General features: G+C 41.8%; 1 protein-coding gene across 3 annotated transcripts in view; it reads left to right on the top strand.

The window, feature by feature from the left end:
- The first annotated feature begins 4,513 nt into the window (after positions 1-4,513).
- The window catches only part of NDUFAF6 (NADH:ubiquinone oxidoreductase complex assembly factor 6), a 30,371-nt gene continuing 12,614 nt past the window's right edge, over positions 4,514-22,270 (top strand). Inside the window, exons 1-6 of one of the 3 annotated variants that reach the window (XM_062188217.1) lie at positions 4,514-4,719; positions 7,587-7,686; positions 9,837-9,959; positions 15,314-15,370; positions 21,300-21,402; positions 21,985-22,118. In XM_062188217.1, coding sequence (XP_062044201.1) covers positions 4,523-4,719; positions 7,587-7,686; positions 9,837-9,959; positions 15,314-15,370; positions 21,300-21,402; positions 21,985-22,118 — 714 coding nt within the window. In that variant the 5' untranslated portion in view covers positions 4,514-4,522. Of the gene's footprint in view, positions 4,720-7,586; positions 7,691-9,836; positions 9,960-11,001; positions 11,133-15,313; positions 15,371-21,299; positions 21,403-21,984; positions 22,119-22,270 lie in introns of those variants that run through there. The other 2 variants (XM_062188219.1, XM_062188220.1) reach the window with 2 other exon arrangements.

Raw genomic sequence — 22,270 nt, 5'->3', positions numbered from 1 at the left:
GATGGAAGATCTGTCTCTGTCTCTCTCTCTCTCTCTGCATCTGCCTTTCAAATACAATAAATAAATTTTTTTTAAAGATGGGTACAGAGTCTTAAGGACCTGGGCCATCTTCTGCTGCTTTCCCAGGCATATTAGCAGGGAGCTGGATCTGAAGAGGAGCAGCCAGGACTCGAACTGATGCCCACATGGAATGCAGGCACTGCAAGCTGGTGCTTTAACCTGCTGCACCACAGTGCCGGCCCCAATAGATAAATCTTTAAAAAAAAGTTGGTGGGGGCCGCCACAGGGGCATAGTAGGCAAGCTTCCACCTGTGGCGTGGCCATCCCATATGGGCGATGGTTCATGTGCTGGCTGCTCCTCTTCTGATCCAGCTCTCTGCAATGGCCTGGGAAAGCAGTAGCAGATGGCCCAAGTGTTTAGGCCCCTGCAGCCCCATGGGAGACCTGGAAGAAGCTCCTGGCTCCTAGCTTTGGATCGGAGCTCAGCTCTGGTCATTGTGGCAATTTGGGGAATGAATCAGTGGACCTTTCTCTCTGTCTTTCCCTCTGTCTGTACCTCTCAAATAAATAGATAAAATCTTTAAGAAAAAAATTGTTTTTAGGTGCTGGTGTTGTGGCATAGTGGGTTAAGGTGCTGCCTGTGATGCCTGCATCTCGTATGAGTTCTGGGTCGAGTCCCAGATGCTCCAGTTCTGATCCAGCTCCCTGCTAATACATCTGAGAAGGAAGCAGAAGATGACCTAAGTGCTTGGGCCCCTACACCGACATGGGAGACCTGGATGAAGTTCTTGGCTTCTGGCTTCCACCTGGTCCAGCCTCAGGTGCTGCAGCCAATATGGGAACTGAACCAACAGATGGAAGATCTCTCTCTCTCTACCTTTCAAACAAATAAATAAATCTTAAAATAAATAAATAAAATTTAAAAATTGGTTTGATACAAGGAAAGTAGACTAAGAAATTCTCATGTGCTTATAATCATTTTTAAAATGCTATAGTAGCATGCACACAAAAATTAATTTTATTTTAAAATTTTAAAAAAAGATTTATTTATTTACTCAAGAGGCAGAGTTACAGACAGAGAGAGGGAAAGACAGAGAGACAGGTCTTCCATCCGCTGTTCACTCCTCAAGTGGCCGCAATGGCCAGAGCTGGGCCGATCTGAAGCCAGGAGCCAGGAGCTTCTTCAGGGTCTCTTATGCGGGTGCAGGGGTCCAAGCACTTGAGTTATCTTCCACTGCTTTCCCAGACCATCATCAGGAAGCTGGATGGGAAGTGGACCAGCTGGGACTTGCACTGGTGCCCATATGGGATGCCAGCGCTGCCAGTGGATGATTAACCTACTGCACCATGGTGTTGGCCCACAAAAATTGATTTAAAAATTAGCAATCATAGATGTTCAAATAATATTGGCTACAGACAATGTCATCTATAGCATAGTTTTAAAACTTCTGAATTTCTCTGTGACATTAATTGTAATTCTGTCTGTAGGCTTATACATCTGCATGCTCATAATACCTTTAACATGCATTTGTGATAACTAGAAATGGCTTAATTTTCAGTATAGATTCACTGACCTAAAGACTAATAAGGAAACAATGAAAAGGGATCATCATAAAAAATGAAGCGAGGTAAAGGAAGTAAGGTTAATAATAGCTGATAGTAGCTGTAAAAAAAAAAGAACTTTTAAATAAATTATATAAATGACTTTTATACAGATATAAAATGGACATGTCAAGAATTTCATTTGGGGTGGGTGTGTAGTGTAGCAGTTAATATGCCTGCATTCCACAACAGAGTACCTGGGTTAGCTTTCTGATTCCAACTCCTGACTCCAATTTCCTGCTAATGCACACTCTGGAACACAGCAATGATGGCTCAAAGAACTGAGTTCCTGTCATTCACATGGGAGATCTGGATTGAGTTACCAGCTCTCCACCTTGGCATGGCCCAGTCCTAGCCATTGTGAGCATTTGGGAAGTGAACCAGTGGATGAGAGCTCTGTCTCTCTGCCACTTAAAAAAGAATAGTTTTAACACTGTATTTAACTAATCAATTAATGAGGCAACCAGAAGTTGCAATCAGTTCAAGAGTATTCAAAGTACTAGACGCAGGGGCCTTCACTGTGGCATAACAGGTAAAGCCCGCCGCCTGCAGCGCTGGCATCCCGTACGGACACCAGTTCGAGACCTGGCTGTTCCACTCCTGATCCAGCTCTCTGCTATGGCCTGGGAAAGCAGCAGAAGATGGCCCAAGTCCTTGGGCCTCTGCACCCATGTGGGAGACCTGGAAGAAGCTCCTGGATCCTGGCTTCGGATCAGCTCAGCTCCGGCCGTTGTGGCCATCTGGGGAGTGAACCAGCGGATGGAAGACCCCCCCCCCCCCGCCCTGTGTAACTCAAGTAAAATAAATAAATCTTATAAAAACAAAAAACAAAGTATCAGACACAAATAGGCACAAGTAAATCTGCTTCATAGATACAAAACTGGTTAGCACTCCGCAATCCTCTTGGTCCATTTGAAACTTTTCATAATATTTTCCCTTCATAGCCAATTTGTGTTGAGTGTTTATTATGGGCCCAAGTACTTTCTCGGGTACCTTAAATGTATTAATTCATTTAGTTCTCACAATAGCCTTATGAGGTAGGTTCTATTATAATTTCCATTTTACAGGTGACAGAACTGAGGCACAGAAAAATGTAGGTAATTCATGCAAAATCACAAAATGATAAAACCAGGAGGTGGAGCCAGGATCTAAATCCAGGTAGTTTTGCACATGCTAGCTGTCATGGATATGGATATATACGTGCAAAAGAAACATAATAGAATCTAACCAGTGAGCTTACAGTAGCTACAGGAAAGAGAAGTAAAGATGACCTCCAAGTGTTTCTGCTGGTTTTGAGAAGGGCTATCCAAATGAATAAAAAAACTAAGAGAGTTGGTTTGGTTTATTTTTTAGCTGGAGTCACAAGTGCGAATGGCGAGTTGAGGATAAAAGGTAAATAGAGGCAACATCACAGAGGGGCTGTATCCAAAGCATAAAGATTTTCAAATATGATTAGATGTATGAGGGCATTTCAGAAAGTTTATGGAAAATTGAATTAAAAGATAGGTATCTTTCATTCATGCACAGTTTTTACATAATATGCATTTCCCCCATGAATTTTTGAAAATCCCTAGTACATATTAGACCATGAAGTTTAGGCAACTCTGAGGGTGGAAGGTATCACTGGCATCCAGGTACAGGCAGCTGTTGGGTTGGACCAGGTTAGTGGTAGCAACTGGACTCAACTCTTATATTTGAGGAATCCGCAGGTAGGATTAGCAAAGGAGGCCCACATATCATGGGGCCCTAAAAGTTATAAATTGGGACCTGCATTGTGGCACAGTAGGCTGCCACAATGTGATACCAGCATCCCATATGGGTGCTGGTTTGAGTTCCGGCTGTTCTGCTTCCGATCCAGCTCCCTGCTAATGGCCTGGGCAAGCAGCAGAATATGGCCCAAATGCTTGGGCCCCTGCACCCACAATGACAGACCTGTAAGAAACTCCTGGCTCCTGACTTTGGCTTGGCCCAATCCTGGCCATTGTGGCCATCTGGGGAGTGAACCAGGAGATGGAAGACCTCTCTCTCTTTCTGACTCTCCCTCTGTAACTCTGACTTTCAAATAAATAAATCAATCTTTATAAACAAGTTATAAATCAAGTAAATTCAAAAAACTCTATCTTCCCACCTTGATAAATATGACCTGAATGATTAGGTTTAAATTGTTTTGACTCCTTAACGTCTTGGATCTTGGAGGACCTTCCTCCTCAAACAGAATTGGATCTTACCTAAATTACAATTTATGTGAATGGAGGCAGGTCAGTTTCTGCAATATTCAAGGGACTGGCACTGGACATAAAGCAGGTAACAAAATAATGACCTACCCTCATGGAACTTGAGTGTAGTGGGAGACAATCAACAGGCACGTGAGCCGCAGGTGGAGCTTGATAACTGTTTAAGGAGTTGCTCCTCTCAGGGATCTCTGAGGTTTCCTTTGTGGAGGTGCAAGGTGGTTGGTGACTCCCAAAACATCTGGGAACACGTGTGGGTGGTCGGCTGGTCACCATGCCTGGGCATCCAGGTAGAGCAAACTTCCAGCAACGTGTGGGACAGTCCTTTTGGGGAGTGCCCTTGCTCAGAGACAGGGCAAGGTTTTGCGTGATGACATGCAGGACTGCCGGGACGCAAGTCTGGAGACACCCATCTCTTCTCTAGGTGCTCCGGAGTCCCTTGCGGACGGACGTGGCGGCGGAGATGAAACCCGAGAGGGCCCAGCCGGACTTCGGCAAGGCTTTCCTGGAATCCACAAGCGGCAGGAGCAGGGCGGCTGCCCACACGCAGAGCACCACAGCGACACCTGGCTCTCCTCAGAGCTGCGTCGCGAAGCGGCCTCTCAGGGCCCAAAGTCCCGCGCCGGGACCCGAGGGGGCGTGGCCGCGTGCAGCCGGCGCGGGGTCGAAGGGCACGCGGCGCCAGCGTCATGGCGGCCTCCTGGCTGGGCTCTGCCCGGGCCGCGCAGCGGTTCGGCGTCCTTGGCCTGTGCCGCCGCCGGTCACCCCGAGACCTGTGCGTGCGCGAGCGGCGGCTCCCGGGGCCGGCGGTGTCGGGGCGGAGCGTGGCGGTGGCCAGCGGACTGGACGCGTCGGGCTCTGAGCAGTACTGCCTGGAGCTGCTGCGGTGAGGACCTCCGGCCGGGAGCAGGAAGTGAGGCTTCCAGAACAAGCACAGGGCCACACAATATCCTTGGTCTGCCCTCGCTTGTCACTTTGCCTGAAACTTGATTTTAACCGAATGGAGCGTTATTTGCATGCATAGCCTCTTAAGTTTTCATGACAATAGTAGCCAACTTGGAGTGTTTTTCTATGCAGAGTACTTTACAAGTAATTTATTTGATCCTCATTACAGATTGTGATGGGGTTGTGAAGATGAAAGCATATTTTAGTATATAAAAATCGTAAATTAGTCTAGTACCTCGCACATAAATTAGGCACTGCGAGTACAGTGTAAGTCCTTGCTATCTCACTTAGTAGACAAGGAAATGGGGCTTTAGATAGATGAGGAAGAGACTTGCCTGAGGTTCCCTAGAATAACCTGGAAGTCAAGGGCTTGAGCAATGTTTTGTTGGCCCCGGTAGCTCTGGGAAGGCCTGGCACTTGGAAGTTGCTGCTTAATCATTTATGGAGGTGGATTGATCAGTCAGGTCCCTTGGTTCGTTGAAGCAGGGGCCAGCCTTGGAATCCTGACTTAATCTGCAGACACTGATGGCTTGGCCCCTGCGCCCTTCATTGGAAACTGGTAACAGGTCTCAAAGTGCCTGAGCTCAAGGACTTCTGGGAAGTACTAGAGTAAACTGAACTACCCTGAATTTGATTGAGAAAGTCAAACAGTAGTTTTAAAATGCCATTTTAGTGAAAAGTGACATGGCACAACAACGTACACTTATTTCAGTGTTTTGTTTTTAATCATCTCTTAAACATTGTGTTCCTCCCCTATCTTATTTGTATTACTTATCTAAGATACACGATAGCAATAGTGGAAATCAGGGCATTCAGAACTGTGGGGGTGGGGGAGCCGCTGGCGGTGTAGGGTAGTTTGCTAAGCCTAAGCCTGTTCCTGTGGGTTGTATTCTGCCTGCACCTCTTCTGATCCAGCTCTCTGCTGTGGCCTGGGAAAGCAGTGGAGGATGGCCCAAGTGCTTGGGCTCCTGCATCCATGTGGGAGACCTGAAGAGGCTCCTGGCTCCGGATCAGCTCAGCTGCAGCCGTGGGGCCATTTGGGGGTGAACCAGTGGATGGAAGACCTTTCTCTCTGTCTGTAACTCTGCCTCTCAAATAAAGAAATAAAATCTTAAAAAAAAAAAAAAAAACAAACCTGTTAGTGTGTTAAGCTGCTGTGTGCAGTGCTGGCATCCCATATGGGCGCTGGTTCAAGTTGGCTGCTCCAGATGGCCACAATGACTGGGGCTGGGCCAGGTTGAAGCCAGGAGCTTCTTTTGGGTCTCCCATGTGGTTGCAGGAGCCCAAGTATTTGGGCTGTCTTCCACTGCTTTTCTAGGCGCATTAGCAGAGAGCTGGGACTTGAACTGGCACCCATATAGGATACCCATACTGCAGGCAGAGGCTTAACCTTCAGTAACACAAAGCCCACTCCAATAAGTACTTTTTAAGATAAAATGAAACTTGAAGACTTGAACATTGGCTTCTAATTATCCATCAACAGTTTCTACAAGATTTGATCTGTGAAATTGTACATGGTTGTTTTGGACATGTGTCTTATGTGATGCCTCCAAATAACCCTGTAAATTTAAGAGTGTCCATTAGTAAGAAGTACATCATGGGGAGATACTTTTTAGTACTATGGAAATGAAACTTCCATGCATTTTAAATTTTCAAGTGTTGGTGTTTTGCCAGAATCTGTTGTTATTATTAAGATTTATTTATTTATTTAAAAGACAAAGTTACAGAAAGAGACAGAGAGAATCTTCCTTCTGCTGGTTCACTCCCCAATGGCTGGCTTAAGACTCTGCACCAATGGCTGGGCTGGTCCGAAACCAGGAGCCAGGAACTTTTTATGAGTCTCCCTTGTGGGTGCAAGGGCCCAAGCACATGGACCACCTTCTGCTTCTTAGGTGCATTAGCAGGGAGCTGGATTGGAAGTAGAGAAGCTGGGACTCAAACTGGTGCCCATATGGGATACCGGCACTGCAGGTGGCATATTTACCCACTTTGCCACAGCACCAGCCCCATATTATGTTAGTTACTAAATGGTGATTCGTAAAAATTCTATCATGTCTTCTAGATTTATCAAGAGACATTATACTGGTTGTTAGATTTCTCATTCTGTTCCCGTTTTTAATTTGAGTTAGTAAGGGCTCATGGAACTCTGATAGAATCTGTTGCACTTATTTTTGGATGTTCCAGTTGCTCCACACTTGGCCAGTGAGAACTCTGTCAAGCCAGTTTCTAGTTCTTTTGAAAAGTTCCCTGTATTCCTTGAAAATTTCTTTACTTTCTGTTCTAGAAGATATTTTGTATTTACCTTGTATTCTCCCTCTCCTAGCCCTTGTCAGTCATTTTTCCAGGGAGTATAGTTTGTTTTAGAGGAGATGCTTAGATGTTTTAGAGGAGATGTTTAGACGTAGATGCTAGGTGTGATTACTGATTTGGGGAGTATCGGGAGTATTGTGCTTCTAAGCTCTTTCAGCAGATGCTTCTAGAAAACGTGTACACACACACCCCTATCTTTGTAGCTGTGTCTTAGGCTTATATCTTTCTATTTGAGTATTAAAGACAGTGAGTTCAAACTAATATTTGCTTGAACTATTTGTTTTTTACCTTAATTTCTACCTTTGTGTTTCATTTAAATTCTTAATAAAATCGAAATGATTCTGAAGCAAAAGAAGTACCAGCTTAGTAAAATAAGCTTCATACTGTAGAGGAGCCTACTCTGAACTGAGGCCTCGTTATTTAGTTAATTTTGGTTAATATTTTTCATGCAGTTTGGAAGGTGAAGGGTAACTTTTTAAAAATTTGTTTTTGTTTTAGGAAACGAGATTACGAAGGTTATCTGTGCTCCCTGCTGCTGCCTGCGGAATCCCGAAGCTCTGCTTTGGCACTGAGGGCCTTCAACGTGGAACTGGCTCAGGCTGGTATTAAAATACCTTAAAACATTCTTCACAGAATGGTGCTATAAAGTGTTTAATCCGGAAAAATAAAGAAATACAGTTGTAGTTTAGAGGTTACATGTGTTTAAAGTCTCTGCTGGTGATTTCTTTGTCTTGCTAACTGTTCAGGCTTAATAATTTAGTAGCAAAAATAAAGCTAGTTAATAAAGTTAATGTTTCTGGATGTACCATTCTGGAATTTTTACTTTTTTTCTGAGATTTTTTTTTTTTGAAATAAAAAAAAATTGATTAATTGATTTGAAAGTCAGGGTGATATAGAGGGAGGGAGAGAGAGAGATAAAGAGAGAGAGAGAGACCTGACCTGCCATCCACTGATTCACTCCCCAAGGGGCCACATGGCTGGGGCTGTGCCAAACTGAATCCTGGAGCCCAGAAGTCCAGCTAGGTCTCCCATATCAGTGGCAGGGTCTCAAGCACCTAGGTAATCTTCCACTGCTTTCCCAGGCACTTAAGCTGGATCAGAGGCAGAACAGATGAGATGTGAGCTGGCACTCTGGTAACGGATGCTGGCACTGCAGGCATTGACTTAACCTGATGCGCCACAATGCCAGCCCTTTTCTCAGAGATTTTTATAAAAGTGTGCAGTTAATGATGCACAGCACTTTTTAAATAGAGGGTTTAGTTTTAATGTGAGGTAGAGAATGGAAGCAATGATAGCAAACTCAGGCCTTAGATCATACGAAGTCATTTTTGGCCAAGAATTACAAAGGAGGGGTAGGTGCCATGGCATAGCAGGTAAAGCCTCTGCCTGCAGTGTCAGCATTCCATATGGACACCAGTTCGAGTCCCAAGCTGCTCCACTTCTGATCCAGCTCTCTGCTATGGCTTGGGAAAGCAGTAGAAGATGGCCCAAGTCCTTGGGCCCCTGCACCCATATGGGAAGACGCAGAAGGAGCTCCTGGCTTCTGGCTTTGGATCAGCCCAGCTCTGGCTGTTGTGGAGATTTGGGGAGTGAACCAGCAGATAGAAAATCTCTCTCTCTGCCTCTCCTTCTTTCTCTGTGTAACTCTGTCTTTCAAATAAAATAAATAAATCTTAAAAAAAAAAAAAAAAGAATTACAAAGAAAGGAGAGACTCTTTCTTACAAGGGAAAGAAAAAAATAAATTGAAATTGGGGTAGAAATGAATGAGTTTAGAATAGCCTTGGTCTTCTCAGTAAATTAAATGGAAAGTTCAGAAGTTGGGAGTGAGGGAGCAGCGGGAGGTTTAGAGTCGGAAGAAAGTGGGAAGTTGTGGCAGCACCTCTCTCTCTGAATGTGATAGGAAGTGAACAAAGAATGAAGGAAAGGGTACGAGTGTAGCACGGAGGCGCGGAGTCCAGTAGATGCGCCATCTGGTGTATCCCTGGAAGTCATGGGTCATGATTTTTCATGCCATCGTTTTTCTGGAATAAGCTGTACATCAGTGTATTAAGTCAGTCACAGTTTTAGTCCCCTTTGTGGCCTGCCTTTGTAATTTTTAAACGATGGTTGCATTTTTAATAAATAAACTGCAGAGTTCTCCCTGAGTTGTCTGTCACTTTTTAGGAGCAACCTTCTCCAAAACAAGTACTGATTGGGTGTCTAAAACATGCTAGGTAGAAGCGGGCATTTGAACAGCAGTTAAGACACTGTTTAGAAGGCCTGCATCCTGTATCGGAGTGTCTGGTTTAGTCCCAGCTCCTCTGCTTCCAGTCTGGTGTTCTGCTAATATGCACGCAGGGAGGCAGCCTATGATAGCTGAAGTAGTTGGGTCCTGTCACCCACATGGGAGACTTGGACTGAGTTCCTGGTCCCTGACTTGAGCCTGGCCCTGTGCAGGCCATGTGGGCATTTGGGGAGTGGGCCAGTGGATGGGAGATCTCTCACTTACTCTCGCTTTCTCTGTCTATCTTTCTGCCTTTCAAATAAATAAATTTTTAAAAATGTAAAATGAATTACTAAATGAGTATATACAGTATAATTCATTCTTTATTGTATACAGTTCTGTAGGTTCTGAAAAGTGTAGATGTATTCGTTAGCATAGTCATGCCATAAAATAGTTCCATTGACTTAAATTATTTCCTCAAATGTACTGATTTTTGAGATTGTGAGCAATACATTTGTTAAAGTTTTTTCAAACCTATTTACAGGTTAAGGACTCAGTCTCTGAGAAAGCAATTGGACTGATGCGAATGCAATTTTGGAAAAAAACTGTGGAAGATATATACCTTGACAATCCACCACATCAGCCTGTGGCCATTGAATTATGGAAGGTAAAAAAAAAAAAAAAAAAGCCCATAATGCTGCTTTTCATTTCATTTCTAAGAGTACTGTTTGAGGTTCCCCCTCTGTCTTTTTTTTTTTTTTTTTTTAAAGGAGCAAGGAGAGAGAGAAGGAGTGAGAGTGGGCTAGAGAGAATGCTCCCTTCCATTGGTTCATTTCCCAGATGCCCACAACAGCTGACTGGGACTGGGCCCGTGCCAGTGTCAGGATCTGGGATTGCAGTCCAGGTCTCCCATATAGGAGGCAGGAACCAGTTACTTGAGCCAATGCTGCCTCCCAGCTCTGAATTGGTGGAAAGCCAGAGTCAGAAATCAAAACCAGGTACTCTGACATGGGAGGCAGGCATCTTAACCACTAGGCTAAATGACCTCTCCCCTGAGCCGCCTTTTTCATAGATAAAATTTGGATAATGATGATAGTGGAATCTATCCTGAAAATATTTGTAGGCTCATATAATGTTCAGATCTATGTTTGTTTTGATAGGAGGAATTTAAAATCATCTACTAATAATTTATATAAGTCTTCTCAACTTCTTTATTAAAGGAAGAAAGAAGTATCTGGTCTGTTTATATTATAAGTCACTGGTCTTAGATTTTGATGTAATGGCAAGTAAAATTTTCTATTCTGTCTGCCCAGCAGCTTGTTAAGGCAATGTTTTAGTCCAGTCTCTGGGCTGTAGAACAACATGTGTTAATCTTTTATGAGGGAGACTTTCTGTCACCATTGTCCAAATACAAGTCGAAAATCACCTGTCAAGGTTGATAAATTGCTTATTGTAACTTTTTAGTTATTGAAGAATGGAAACCTGTAGGGTAGAGTATTACTCGTAAGTGGTTTTGTATTGCAGCAGCAGTATGTTTCTCTCTTTCAAAAACAGCCATGTTTAGAAGTGTGCTAAACTGTGAATGGGGAAAGGGAGTTAAGTGCCTTTCATCCTGGATCTCTGTCACGTTTGTAATGTGTCGAGTGCCAAGAGTTTCTGTAGTAGGAGCCATCCACAGACAGACCTGACACTGGTACACCTCTTCTCAGGTCTGCACACCAGCAGAGGCAGGCCCGCTTCCTGGGCCCCAGGTTGACTTCACAGAGCCCCAGTAAAGATGGAAAGCCAGAACCCCTGCCCCTTCCACTGGGGACTGAGAAGAAAAACTGGACGGGAAGCTGTGAGTACTAGATTAGTTGTTTACCTCTCTTCATCCCGTCTCAAGAGCTCAAACTAGGTGACTCAGTGTAACATTTGTCTAAATTCCAGAAACCCTGTTTATCTATTATTTTACACACAAACCCAACTGTAGTGGAGGTTTATGTTAAGGCTTGCGTTAAAGGCTATGGCAGGGGCCAGCGCTATGGCATAGCGGGTAAAGCTGCAACTTGGAGTGCCGGCATCCCATATGGGCATCTGTTTGAGTCCTGGCTTCTCCACTCTAATCCAACTCTCTGCTATGGCCTGGGAAAGCAATAAAAGATGGCCTAAGTCCTTGGGCCCCTGCACCTGCGTGGGAGACCTGGAAGAAGCTCTTGGCTTCAGATTGGCCCAGCTCTGGCCATTAGAGCCATTTGGCAAGTGAACCAGTGGATGGAAGACCTCCTCTCTCTCGTTGCCTCTCTGTAACTCTGCCAAATAAATAAATAAATTAAAAAAAAAAAAAAAGGCTATGGCCGTTGTCAGGAAATATAGTGCAAGATTGGAGCTAGCCTTTAGGACAAATTTGTCCTTGATTTCTGTTAACCAGAAAATACATCTGATTATAGAATGTTTGCATGTATCCCAGTTTAAGATTGCCGGTTTGTCCAGTTTTAATCACTGCTTAACTTTTGCTGATTAGTGTTGGCTAACTTTCTGATACATCCAGTGTTGAAGGCTAAAATGGATATTTGAAAGAAGGAGGTAGTTGTCTTCACTGTTTCCCTCCCCATTCTGCTGGTGCTCATGCTTATTTTGACTGCAGCAAAACTTTCCACTGGTTCTTTGAAGGGTGTCAGGTTCTTTAGAAGATCAAACAGAAGGAACTGGATGTGTTGTCCAGAAAGCACTTTTCTGCTGCACTATTTCATTGGTGTTCTCAGAGAACAAAGTAGTTGAATAGTTATAATTTTTTATGTGTTCCATATGGGTTTCTCCACTTCTCTCTGTGTGAATATCAGTTGCAGTTTGAATTTATGGTGATAGCCAAAGCTTTTATTCTATTTGGCTTCGTTTTCCAAAGCTGATATTTTTTTCAGCTTAAAAGCTGAAAAATATTTATAAAAGATTTTATCTATTTATTTAAAGGCAGAGTAAGAGAGAGAGAGAGACATCTTCCATCCACTGGTTCACTTCCCAAATAGCCGAAATGGCTGGGGCTGGGCCAGGCTGAAGCCACAAGCTAGGAGCTTCTTGTAGGACTCCCACATGGGTAGGAGCCCAAGGACTTGAGCCACCTGCTGCTGCTTTCCCAGTTGCATTAGCAGGGAGCTGGATGGGAAGTGGAGCAGCTGGGACTCGATCTGGCACCCGTATGGGATGCTGGCATCGCAGGTGGCTGCTTAACCTGCTGCACCACAACACCTGCCCCTAATTCTTTATTTTTTACCTTGATCTCAGACAGAACTGAATTTTGTGGTCAAGGAACTGTGGCCATTATAGTTTCAGCCTTAAGTAAATAGGAGTTTGACTTTTTACCGATAAACTATTTGTTGAGTACTTTAATGTGTCAGGAATGGTGCCTGTTGTGGGTGGTATCAAAGACCAACCCTTTCCATCCCACACATACTAAACAAAACAAGAGCCAGAGTCTTTAGCGACTGACTGGTTGGGAGAAGCCTGTGGGGAATCTTTACCACGTAATAACAGTAGTACTAGGAGCACTTCAGGGCTGACTCCTTGTAACCCTTTCAGCTCCTGTGAGATTCCTGCCTGGCATAGTAATCTGATTGCCACACACAGACTCTTTGTTACCTAAATGTGTCAGAGGAGCATGTTAATCTTTTATTTTAGCATTCATGATGTCTGACGGTGTTAGTTTGAAGTATAGGATATCCCTGAAATTCATAGTTGTCTCACTACCATATTTCTGTATTGTGGAAATATGTCATATTTAGTATTGCTCTGACAAAGAAACTATGTTTTTTAAACTTAATGTGGAAATAATTTCAGACTTTCAGAAAAGCCACAGAATGAAAAATAATGCAGAGAAAACTTCTATACCTTATACCCAGATTTACCTATTATGAAACATTTTTAAAATTGGTATTTTTAAAATTTTCATCTTATTTGAAAGGCCGAGAGAAACAAAGACATTCTGAGGTCTTCCATTTGCTGTTTTACTCTCCAAATCCCTGCAACAGTCAGGGCTGGACCAGGCCAAAGCCAGGATCCAGGAACTGAGTCCGGATCTCTCAGACATGTGGAGAGGACCCAAGTACTTGGGCTGTTCCATGCCATCTCCCAGGGTGTGCATCAGCAGGAGAATGGATCAGAAACAAAGGAACTGGGACCTGAACCGAGTATTTCTAGTGGGATGCTGGCTGATCAACACTTGTCCCTATTGTTAACAGTTATGAATCTAACATAAATATTTCAGTATTCCTAAGCATAGGGATATTTTCCTTATAACTAGAACAGTTACTGATTTTACTACATTTAAATTTGATAACACATTTACCTAATTTTCTATTTATAGTTTCATTTTTGTCAGTTGACTTAATAATGCCTGGTTGGCATTTTCCCCTTCCAGTATAGGATCTAATCTAAGGTCAGGTGTTTTGTCTTACTGCTTTAGTTTACTTTAATATAGAGCATTTTCATAGCATTTGTCTTTTATGACATTGACATTGTTGAAGAGTTGTAATAACTCCACTTTTTTTGGCAGAACGCTTATTTTGGATTTATCTAATATTTTCTCATTACACATATTAGATTCAAGTTATGTATTCTTGGCTGAAATGCTACAAGATAATGTGTCCTTTTCAGGGTATCAAATCCGGAGGGACACTTTATCCATCTGTCCTTTATTGGCATTGTTAGTTTTGATTACCTGATCAAGAATGTTGCCTTGTTTGTCCACTTTGTAATTAATAATTCCACTTGCAACTATTCAGTCATCTTTGAGGATATACTTTAAGACTGTACAAATATTCTGCTCCTCATCAAAATTTCCCCCTAAATATAGCAGTCACCAATGGTTCTTGTATGGTTGAGTTGTTACTATTATGGTTGCAAAATGATAATTTCTCAACTCTAGCACTCTATACACATTTAACAGTTGCACTTGAGATTCTACGAGAATGAACTGTTATTCTTCTATATTTATTTGTTTTCTTATTAGTTACTGATGTGAGCTTACAAATTCTTATTTTTTCCCAATAGTGTTTATTTTACTGTTCAAATTGTACCTGTTTTGGACAGTGGGAGTCCCTTCAAATGTCTTTACGATATGCCTCCATCATTTCTTTGATAACTTACTTTTTTCTGACGCAATAAGACTTTCTAGGATCATTTTGAACCTCTCCTGCACCACTCTGGAATTATCCATTTCTCTAGGGCTTTGATTCCTTTAAGGGGAGTGGTATTAGAAACCGTAGTCTGGTACTTGATGTGATCTGGCCCACCAGAGTGTCATTTTGCTTAAGATTGTTTTCATTGGCGTTTTAGTTACTATTTTCATTTTTGAAGAACTAATTATTTTTGCTGAATAGAATCTTTATCCTGTGAAAAATGTTTGTGTGTAATGAGTAAGCATAGAAGGCAGAGTGATGGGCCCAGTGTTGTGGCATAGTGGGTTTGGTGACACAGGCATGTCAAAGTGTGGGGTGGAGGCCTGTGGTTCTTCCTGTAATCCGGCTTCCTGCTAATAAGCCTGGGAAGGCAGTGGAAGATGGCCCAAGTACATGATGTGGGAGACCAGATGGGGTTCCTCGCTCCTAGAGTCAGTCTGGCCCAGATGTGGCTGTTGCATCCATTTGGGAAGTTAATCAATGGATAGATGATCTCTCTCTCTCTCTCAGCTCTCTGACTTTAAATAAATAAATGTCTTAAAAATTTGTAAAATAAAGTCAGCATGCATTGCACTATAGAGTAACTCAGTTTTTTAATTATTTGTTTTTATTTGAAAGTGGAAGTATTACATTATTAGTAGTATAAGGAAGAAAAGGACAGTTTGGTGAAAAAGTATCAGAAATCTAATATTTACTTGGACATGTTTTCTAGGAACATTTCCCCTTATACTTCCTAAATGCAGCTGTCCATATTAGTATAAGTTATTATAAATGTTTGCTTACCTAATTTTTTGTTGTTTATTTTATTCAGATCTGCAAAAGTCATTTCTAATATTTTCTAAAAATTTATAATATTTTTCTTTTTTAGGCTGTCAAAAGATATAATCTGACTAAAAGATGGTTTATGAAAATCATTGATGAAAGAGTAAGTTCAAATTGTTCAAGTCTTAAATTTTTTTTTAATCCTTTTTAATCTTTGAATTTTCAGGCAAAAATATCCTGATATATGTAGTTATATTGTGGTAGAAGGGAACTTCTAGTGAACTATACCATTATATCAATACCCTGTCCTTAAACACCATTCACTCTGCTCTCTTACTCTTTCAAATAGGCTCCCAGGCAGAGTCACATCAACCACAACTACATTCTACTGTTTTGGTATTTTTCATTGCAAATTTTTATATAATAATAGAGAAGATTCTGTAATATACTTTTCATGTATCTGAAACCCAGTTTTTAAGTGTTATCAACACACATCTAATCTTGCTTGACCTGTAGCATACCAACTTTCCACACTAACTCTCACTAGATTATTTTAAAGTGAATTTCAGACATCATATTTTTTATCTGCAGATACACAAGTATCTTGAGAAGGACTTAAAAAATACAACCACTGTTAGACTTAAAAAAATACAACCACTGTTATCATACCTTAAAAAAAAATGACTAAAAATTCCTTAATCTTACCAAATACTTGAAAGATCATATATATACCTTTATGTAAATTCTAATATTTGGATCTGTGTCCAAATAGTAGAGGAAATAAAGTCTGCCAGTTCTAGTGAATAGAATTCTGTACTAAACTGTTGGAATTAGGTCTAGCCAAGCCTGCAAATTGCTCTGTAACCTTGCCTAACTTGTATAATCTTGATGAATTAGGCCAGTATCCTCATCAGCCTGATATAACTTACTGTTATTATGAAGATGTAAGTTCCTTAATCTCTCTATGTATAATCTGTTAATAATCATAGACTGTCATAAGACAGATGGTAAATGACTTCACAATTAAAAGAGAATTGTTCAGTTGGCCTACACGGTGAATTAGTACTCTGAAAATATGTATTTTTTGGTATCTTTTCTGCTTTTACAAGGCAAACAAAATTAGAGGGCTCAAAATGCAGATACTTATTTTGTTTAATAAGAAATAACATTTAGCATTTGAAGGAAGGGATATTTAAAAATAAAGAACTGGGATCAAATACTGACTTATAGATTCAACGCAATGCTTATCAAAAGTCCAGCTTAATTGCTTGCATAAATTGAAAAGTTGATCCTAAAATTCATGTGGAAATATAAGAATACAGAATAGCCAAAACAATTTTGACACTAATGAAAAAAGTTAAAGGACTCACAAAAAATGAATTTGGAACTTAACTGCAGACCTACAGTCATCAAACTATGTGGTATTGGTATAGGACAGACATATAGATCAATGGAATAGAAGTTGGAGTCCAGATATAAACTCATATATTTAGAATCCATTGAGTGGTAGGGGTGTCAAAATAATCAGTGGGTAGAAAATAGTCTTTTCAAAAACATCTGACTACCTACATGCAAAGGAATAAATTTGGACTCTTACCTCATATCAAATATAAAAATTAACTCAAATTAGATAAAAGTGGTTTTTTTTTTTTTTTTTTTTTTTTTTTGACAGACAGAGTGGACAGTGAGAGAGAGAGACAGAGAGAAAGGTCTTCCTTTGCCGTTAGTTCACCCTCCAATGGCCGCCGCGGCCGGCGCACCGTGCTGATCCGAAGCCAGGTGCTTCTCCTGGTCTCCCATGCGGGTGCAGGGCCCAAGCACTTGGGCGATCCTCCACTGCACTCCCTGGCCACAGCAGAGAGCTGGCCTGGAAGAGTGGCAACCAGGACAGAATCCGGTGCCCTGACCGGGACTAGAACCCGGTGTGCCAGCGCCGCAAGGCGGAGGATTAGCCTAGTGAGCCACGGCGCCAGCCTAAAAGATTTAAATGTAGGAGCTGAAACTGTAAAACTCTTAGGAGAAAATAAGTCTTTGTGACTCTCCAGGAGTGAGGAACATCCAGCCCATATGGTTCATGAAATCATTTGGTTTGGCTCTGCCAATTCAACAGCAGTCAGTACTCAAAACTCGATAAACTGTAGTAGGCCATAAGTTGATAATTTTTTTTGGAAAACATTTATTTATTTATTTGAAAGTCCAAAATACACAGAGGAGGAGAGGCAGAAGGAGGGAGGGGGGGAGGGAGAGAGAAAGAGAGAGAGAGAGGTCTTCCATCTGCTAGTTCATTCCCCAAATGGCCACAACGGCCAGAGATGAGCCGATCTGAAGCCAGGAGCCAGGAACTTCTTCTGGGTCTCCCACAGGGGTGCAGGGGCCCAAGAACTTGGGCCATTTTCTACTGCTTTCCCAGGCCATAGCAGAGAGCTGTTTCAGAAGTGGAACAGGCGGGACTCGAACTGGCGCCCATATGGGATGCTGGCACTGTAAGTGGCAGCTTTACCCGGCTACAGCCTTTCATGTAAGTCTTAACATAAACTTCCACTACAGTTGGGTTTCTGTGTAAAATAATAGATAAACAGGGTTTCTGGAATTTAGACAAACGTTACACTGAGTCACTAGTTTGAGCTCTTGAGGCGGGATGAAGGCAGGTAAACAACTAATCTAGTACTCACAGCTTCCTGTCCAGTTTTTCTTCTCAGTCCCCAGTGGAAGGGGCAGGGGTTCTGGCTTTCCATCTTTACCGGGGTGGCAGCCTTACCCACTACGCCACAGCGCCGGCCCCTATAAGTTGATAGTTTTGTATGGCCTGTGAATGATATTATAAATATCCAAATGGCCCTTTCCAAAAAACACACAAAAGAAGGCTCCCCACCCTTGCTTTAGGCAGTGGTTTCTTTGATAGGGTACCAAGGCACATGTAAGAGAAGAAAGATAAATTAGACTTCATCAAAATTTAAAACTTCGAGAAGGTGAAAACCCACAAAATAGAAAATCTTTGTCAGTTACATATGTGATAGGAGACTGATGTCTAAAATTTATAAGGAACTCTTAGAATTCAACAATCAAAAGACAACCCAACTAAAAATAGGCAAAAGATTTGAGGACACATTGCTTCAAAGAAAACAAAAGAATGACCAATAAGCACCTGAAAAAAATTTTCAACATCTTTTTATTAGGGAAATGCAAATCAAAACTATGAGATACTACCTGACACCCATTAAGGTGGCTGCAGTAAAAGAATTTGAATAGTTAAGTATTGGTGCAGTTGAAGTATTTTTGTACATTGCTGGTAGGAATATGAAATGGTATAGTTTCTTTTGAAAAACAGTTTACTAGTTATTTAACAAGTTAAACATAGAGTTACCCTTTATGCAGCAGTTTCACCCCTGGGTTTATATCCAAGAGAAATGAAGGCATATGTCCTTAGAAAACTCGTTCACAGATGTTTCAAGCAACATTATCCATAGTATCCCAAAGTGGGAAGAACTTATAGTCTATTATTTTTTGAACTCTGGTTTTTGGTCACGCCAATTTCTTTCTTTCTTTCTTTTTTTTTTTTTTTAATTATTTGAAAGACAGAGTTATAGAGGTAGAAGCAGAGAGAAAGAGAGGTCTTCCATCTGCTGGTTCACTCCTCAAATGGCTGCAACAGTCAGAGCTGGCCTGATCCAAAGCCAGGAGCCAGGAGCCTCTTTCTGGTCTCCCATGTGGGTGCAGGGGCCCATGGACTTGGGCCATCTTCCCCTGTCCTCCCAGGCCATTGCAGAGACCTGGATCAGAAACAGAGCTGCCAGGACTCTACCCAGTGCCCATATGGGATGCTGGCACTGTTGGCAGCAGCTTTTTTACCCGCCATGTCACAATGCTGGTCTATAATAGACCATAGTCTATTAATGAATGGCTAGACAAAATGGTATATCCATACAATGAAATGTTATTCATAATTCATTCAGTTAAAAAGAATGAAGTACTTAATGGCTGTTCAAACGTGGATGAACTTTGAAAACATGCTTGAAAGAAGTGAGACACAAAAAGCTACATATTGTATGACTTTCTTTTTTTAAGGTTTTATTTGAAAGGCAGAGTTACACAGAGAGAGCAGGAGAGCTGGAGAGAAGGAGATCTTCCATCCACTGGCTCACTCCCCCAGATGGCCACAATGGCCAGGGCTGCCTCTGGCCAAAGCCAGGAACTTAGAACTCCATCCACATCTGCTTTTATGAAATGCTTAGAATACACAAATCCATGACACCAGAAAGTAGATGAGTGCTTGCCGAGGCTGACAGGAGAAGGAGGTGGGAAATGACCACCTGATGAGTACAAGGCTTCTTTTTTGAGGGTGGTACAATTTTCTGGGATTAGAGAGTGGTGATCATTGTACAACTTTGTGAATGTACTGAAAACCACGGAATTGTGTTCTTTAAGGTAGTAAATTTTATTGTATGTGAATTATGTCTCAGTTTTAAGAAGATGTAATGTAGATCTTCCTCTAGGATCATTCCTGATGGCAGTTTCTCCTGACTTAAAAAAAGGGAGGATGGATGGGGGGGGATAATATTTTACCCTAACAACAGGATTTTTGTAAGTGTATTATTATGAAAGTGGCTAAATGTTCTTGCTCTAAAATTTACATTTTTCTTTTAAAGATTTATTTATTTGAAAGAGTTCTACAGAGGCAGAGGGAGAGAGAGAGGGAGGTCTTTCATCTGCTGGTTCACTCCCCAGTGGCCACAACGGCTGGAGCCGCGCCAATCCGGAGCAAGGAGCCAGGCACTTTTTCTGGGTCTCCCATGCGGGTGCAGGGTCAAACATGTGAGCCATCTTCTACTGCTTTCCCAGGCCATAGCAGAGAGCTGGATCAAAAGTGGAGCAGCCAGGACTCCAACTGGCTGGCACCCATATGGGATGCCAGCATTGCAGGTGGCAGCTTTACCTGCTACGCCACAGCGCTGGCCTCTACATTTTTCTTTTTCTTGAATATAGTATGTTTAGATCATTAACCCTTTCACTTACTGAGCATGGCTTTGAGTACTGTTTACCATTCTTTGTTTCTCTGGGCACATTTTCCTCATTAAGAACACAGGCTAAGAGTCAGGATATGTGGGGTTTGAATCCTATGGCCACCATTTATTAGCTGTGTGACCTTGAATGTCATCTGTAAAATGGAAAAACATTAATTTCTTATCTGTTGGGGGTTGTTAGGTTTAAGAAGATAATATCTGAAGTGTTTAAGAAAGACCTCAATAAGTTACTTTGTCTTGATGCCTTGGCTTTCTTTTGTTTCTCCAGGAGCGAAATGTGTTTAATGTTGATTAACTCAGCATTTACAAATCAAAATTCACCACAGAACCTCTATGAACGTGTAGGGTATAGCACAATTGTTTACATAACAGTGCCTTGGTGAGTTAGAGTGCCTTTGCCTGGAGTGTTCCTCCATTTGCATAAAGTAATGACAGCCACTGCACATTGATTGCTTATTATTGCCAGGCTTCTGCCTTCTAAATGCTTTCCATGCATTAAGCCGTTTAATTCTCACATAATCATATATGGTAGCTCCTATTCCTGCTCAACAGATGAGGAAACTAAGGCGCAGAGAGATTAAATAATTTATCCAAGGTCACCCACTTTGTGAGGAACAGAACCAGGAATTAAGGTCAAGCAGGTGAACTCTGGAATCCAGGCTCTAGGGTCCTGTTGCCTCCGAACTAATGTATTAGTCTGGGCCTTTTTTTTTTAATTTTAATTTTTGAATAGTTTTAACAGATTCAATGAGATTTGTAGATAAAATTCTAAGAACATAATGATATTCCCTTCCTCCCTCCCCCTCAAAACCTTGGGTTTAGAAGGAATTAAAAATTAAATCAACCCCATATCTGTGGTGATTTGTGCATTGAGCTTATTCCTAAATGTTATTCTGAGAATGACTTGCAAATATTAAATATGTGGAACTTAATTAGGATGTCCTTTTAATCTTGTTAGTACTGAACAATACACTAAATGACATTTTTGTGATTCAGTTCTTTAGGGCAAAAAAATGCCTTTTGTTGATAAACTATTGATAGCTTAGCAAACTATTTACATCTTCTTTGTAGGAAAAAAATTTGGATGACAAAGTATATCGCAATATCCAGGAACTGGAGAATTATGCTGAAAACACTCAGAGCGCTCTTCTTTATTTAACTCTAGAAACGTTGGGTGAGTTGTTTTTCTGTCTCACACTTCTCTTTTCCAATAAAACACCTGTCAGATTGCCCTCTTTTTTTTTTTTTTTAAGGTTTATTTATTTATTTGAAAGGCAGAGTTACAGAGAGGCAGAGGCAGAGAGAGAGAGGTCTTCCATCTGCTGGTTCACTCCCCAAATGGCCACCATGGCCGGTGCTAGGCCAGGCTGAAGCCAGGAGTCAGGAGCTTCATCCAGGTCTCCCACACGGGTGCAGGGATTCAAACACTTGGGCCATCTTCCACTGCTTTCTCAGGCCATTAGCAGAAAGCTGCGTTGGCAGTGGATCAGCTGGGACGTGAACCAGTGCCCACCAGCCCCTGAGGAGAAACTTTTTCTTTAAAAGTTGAGGTTCAGAGATCTGCTAGGACAGGTGAATGCTCAACTTGTCCTTGAGGTCAGTTTTTCCTTCATAAGTCCTAGTTTTCAGTTAGAAAGCATAGGATCAACAAATGCCTACTTTTACAGCGAGGGGATTTCTTTGTGGCTTCCATTGATTTGCTATGCACTTAAAGATAGTAGAGCCGCCCCCTGTTGTTTAATCTCTAAAATCATAGGTATAAAGGATCTTCATGCAGATCATGCCGCAAGTCACATTGGAAAAGCACAAGGCATTGTCACTTGCTTGAGAGCAACGCCCTATCATGGCAGCAGAAGAAAGGTGTTCCTTCCCATGGATATTTGTATGCTGGTAAGGCTGTCCTTTGGACCTTCTCATAATTTACCTCAGGAATTTGGGGAGGGAAGTTATCGCTTGGTTTTCTTGCTTAACCTATTCAAGTACCTACTTTGAAATGAGTGCCATAAGCTTCTGGGAAATGTTAGTCCTCATTCTGCCCTAGA

Source organism: Lepus europaeus, chromosome 4 (assembly GCF_033115175.1).
Source record: "Lepus europaeus isolate LE1 chromosome 4, mLepTim1.pri, whole genome shotgun sequence".
Classification (NCBI taxonomy): Eukaryota; Metazoa; Chordata; class Mammalia; order Lagomorpha; family Leporidae; genus Lepus; species Lepus europaeus.
This window is presented reverse-complemented; position numbering and strand designations above follow the sequence as displayed.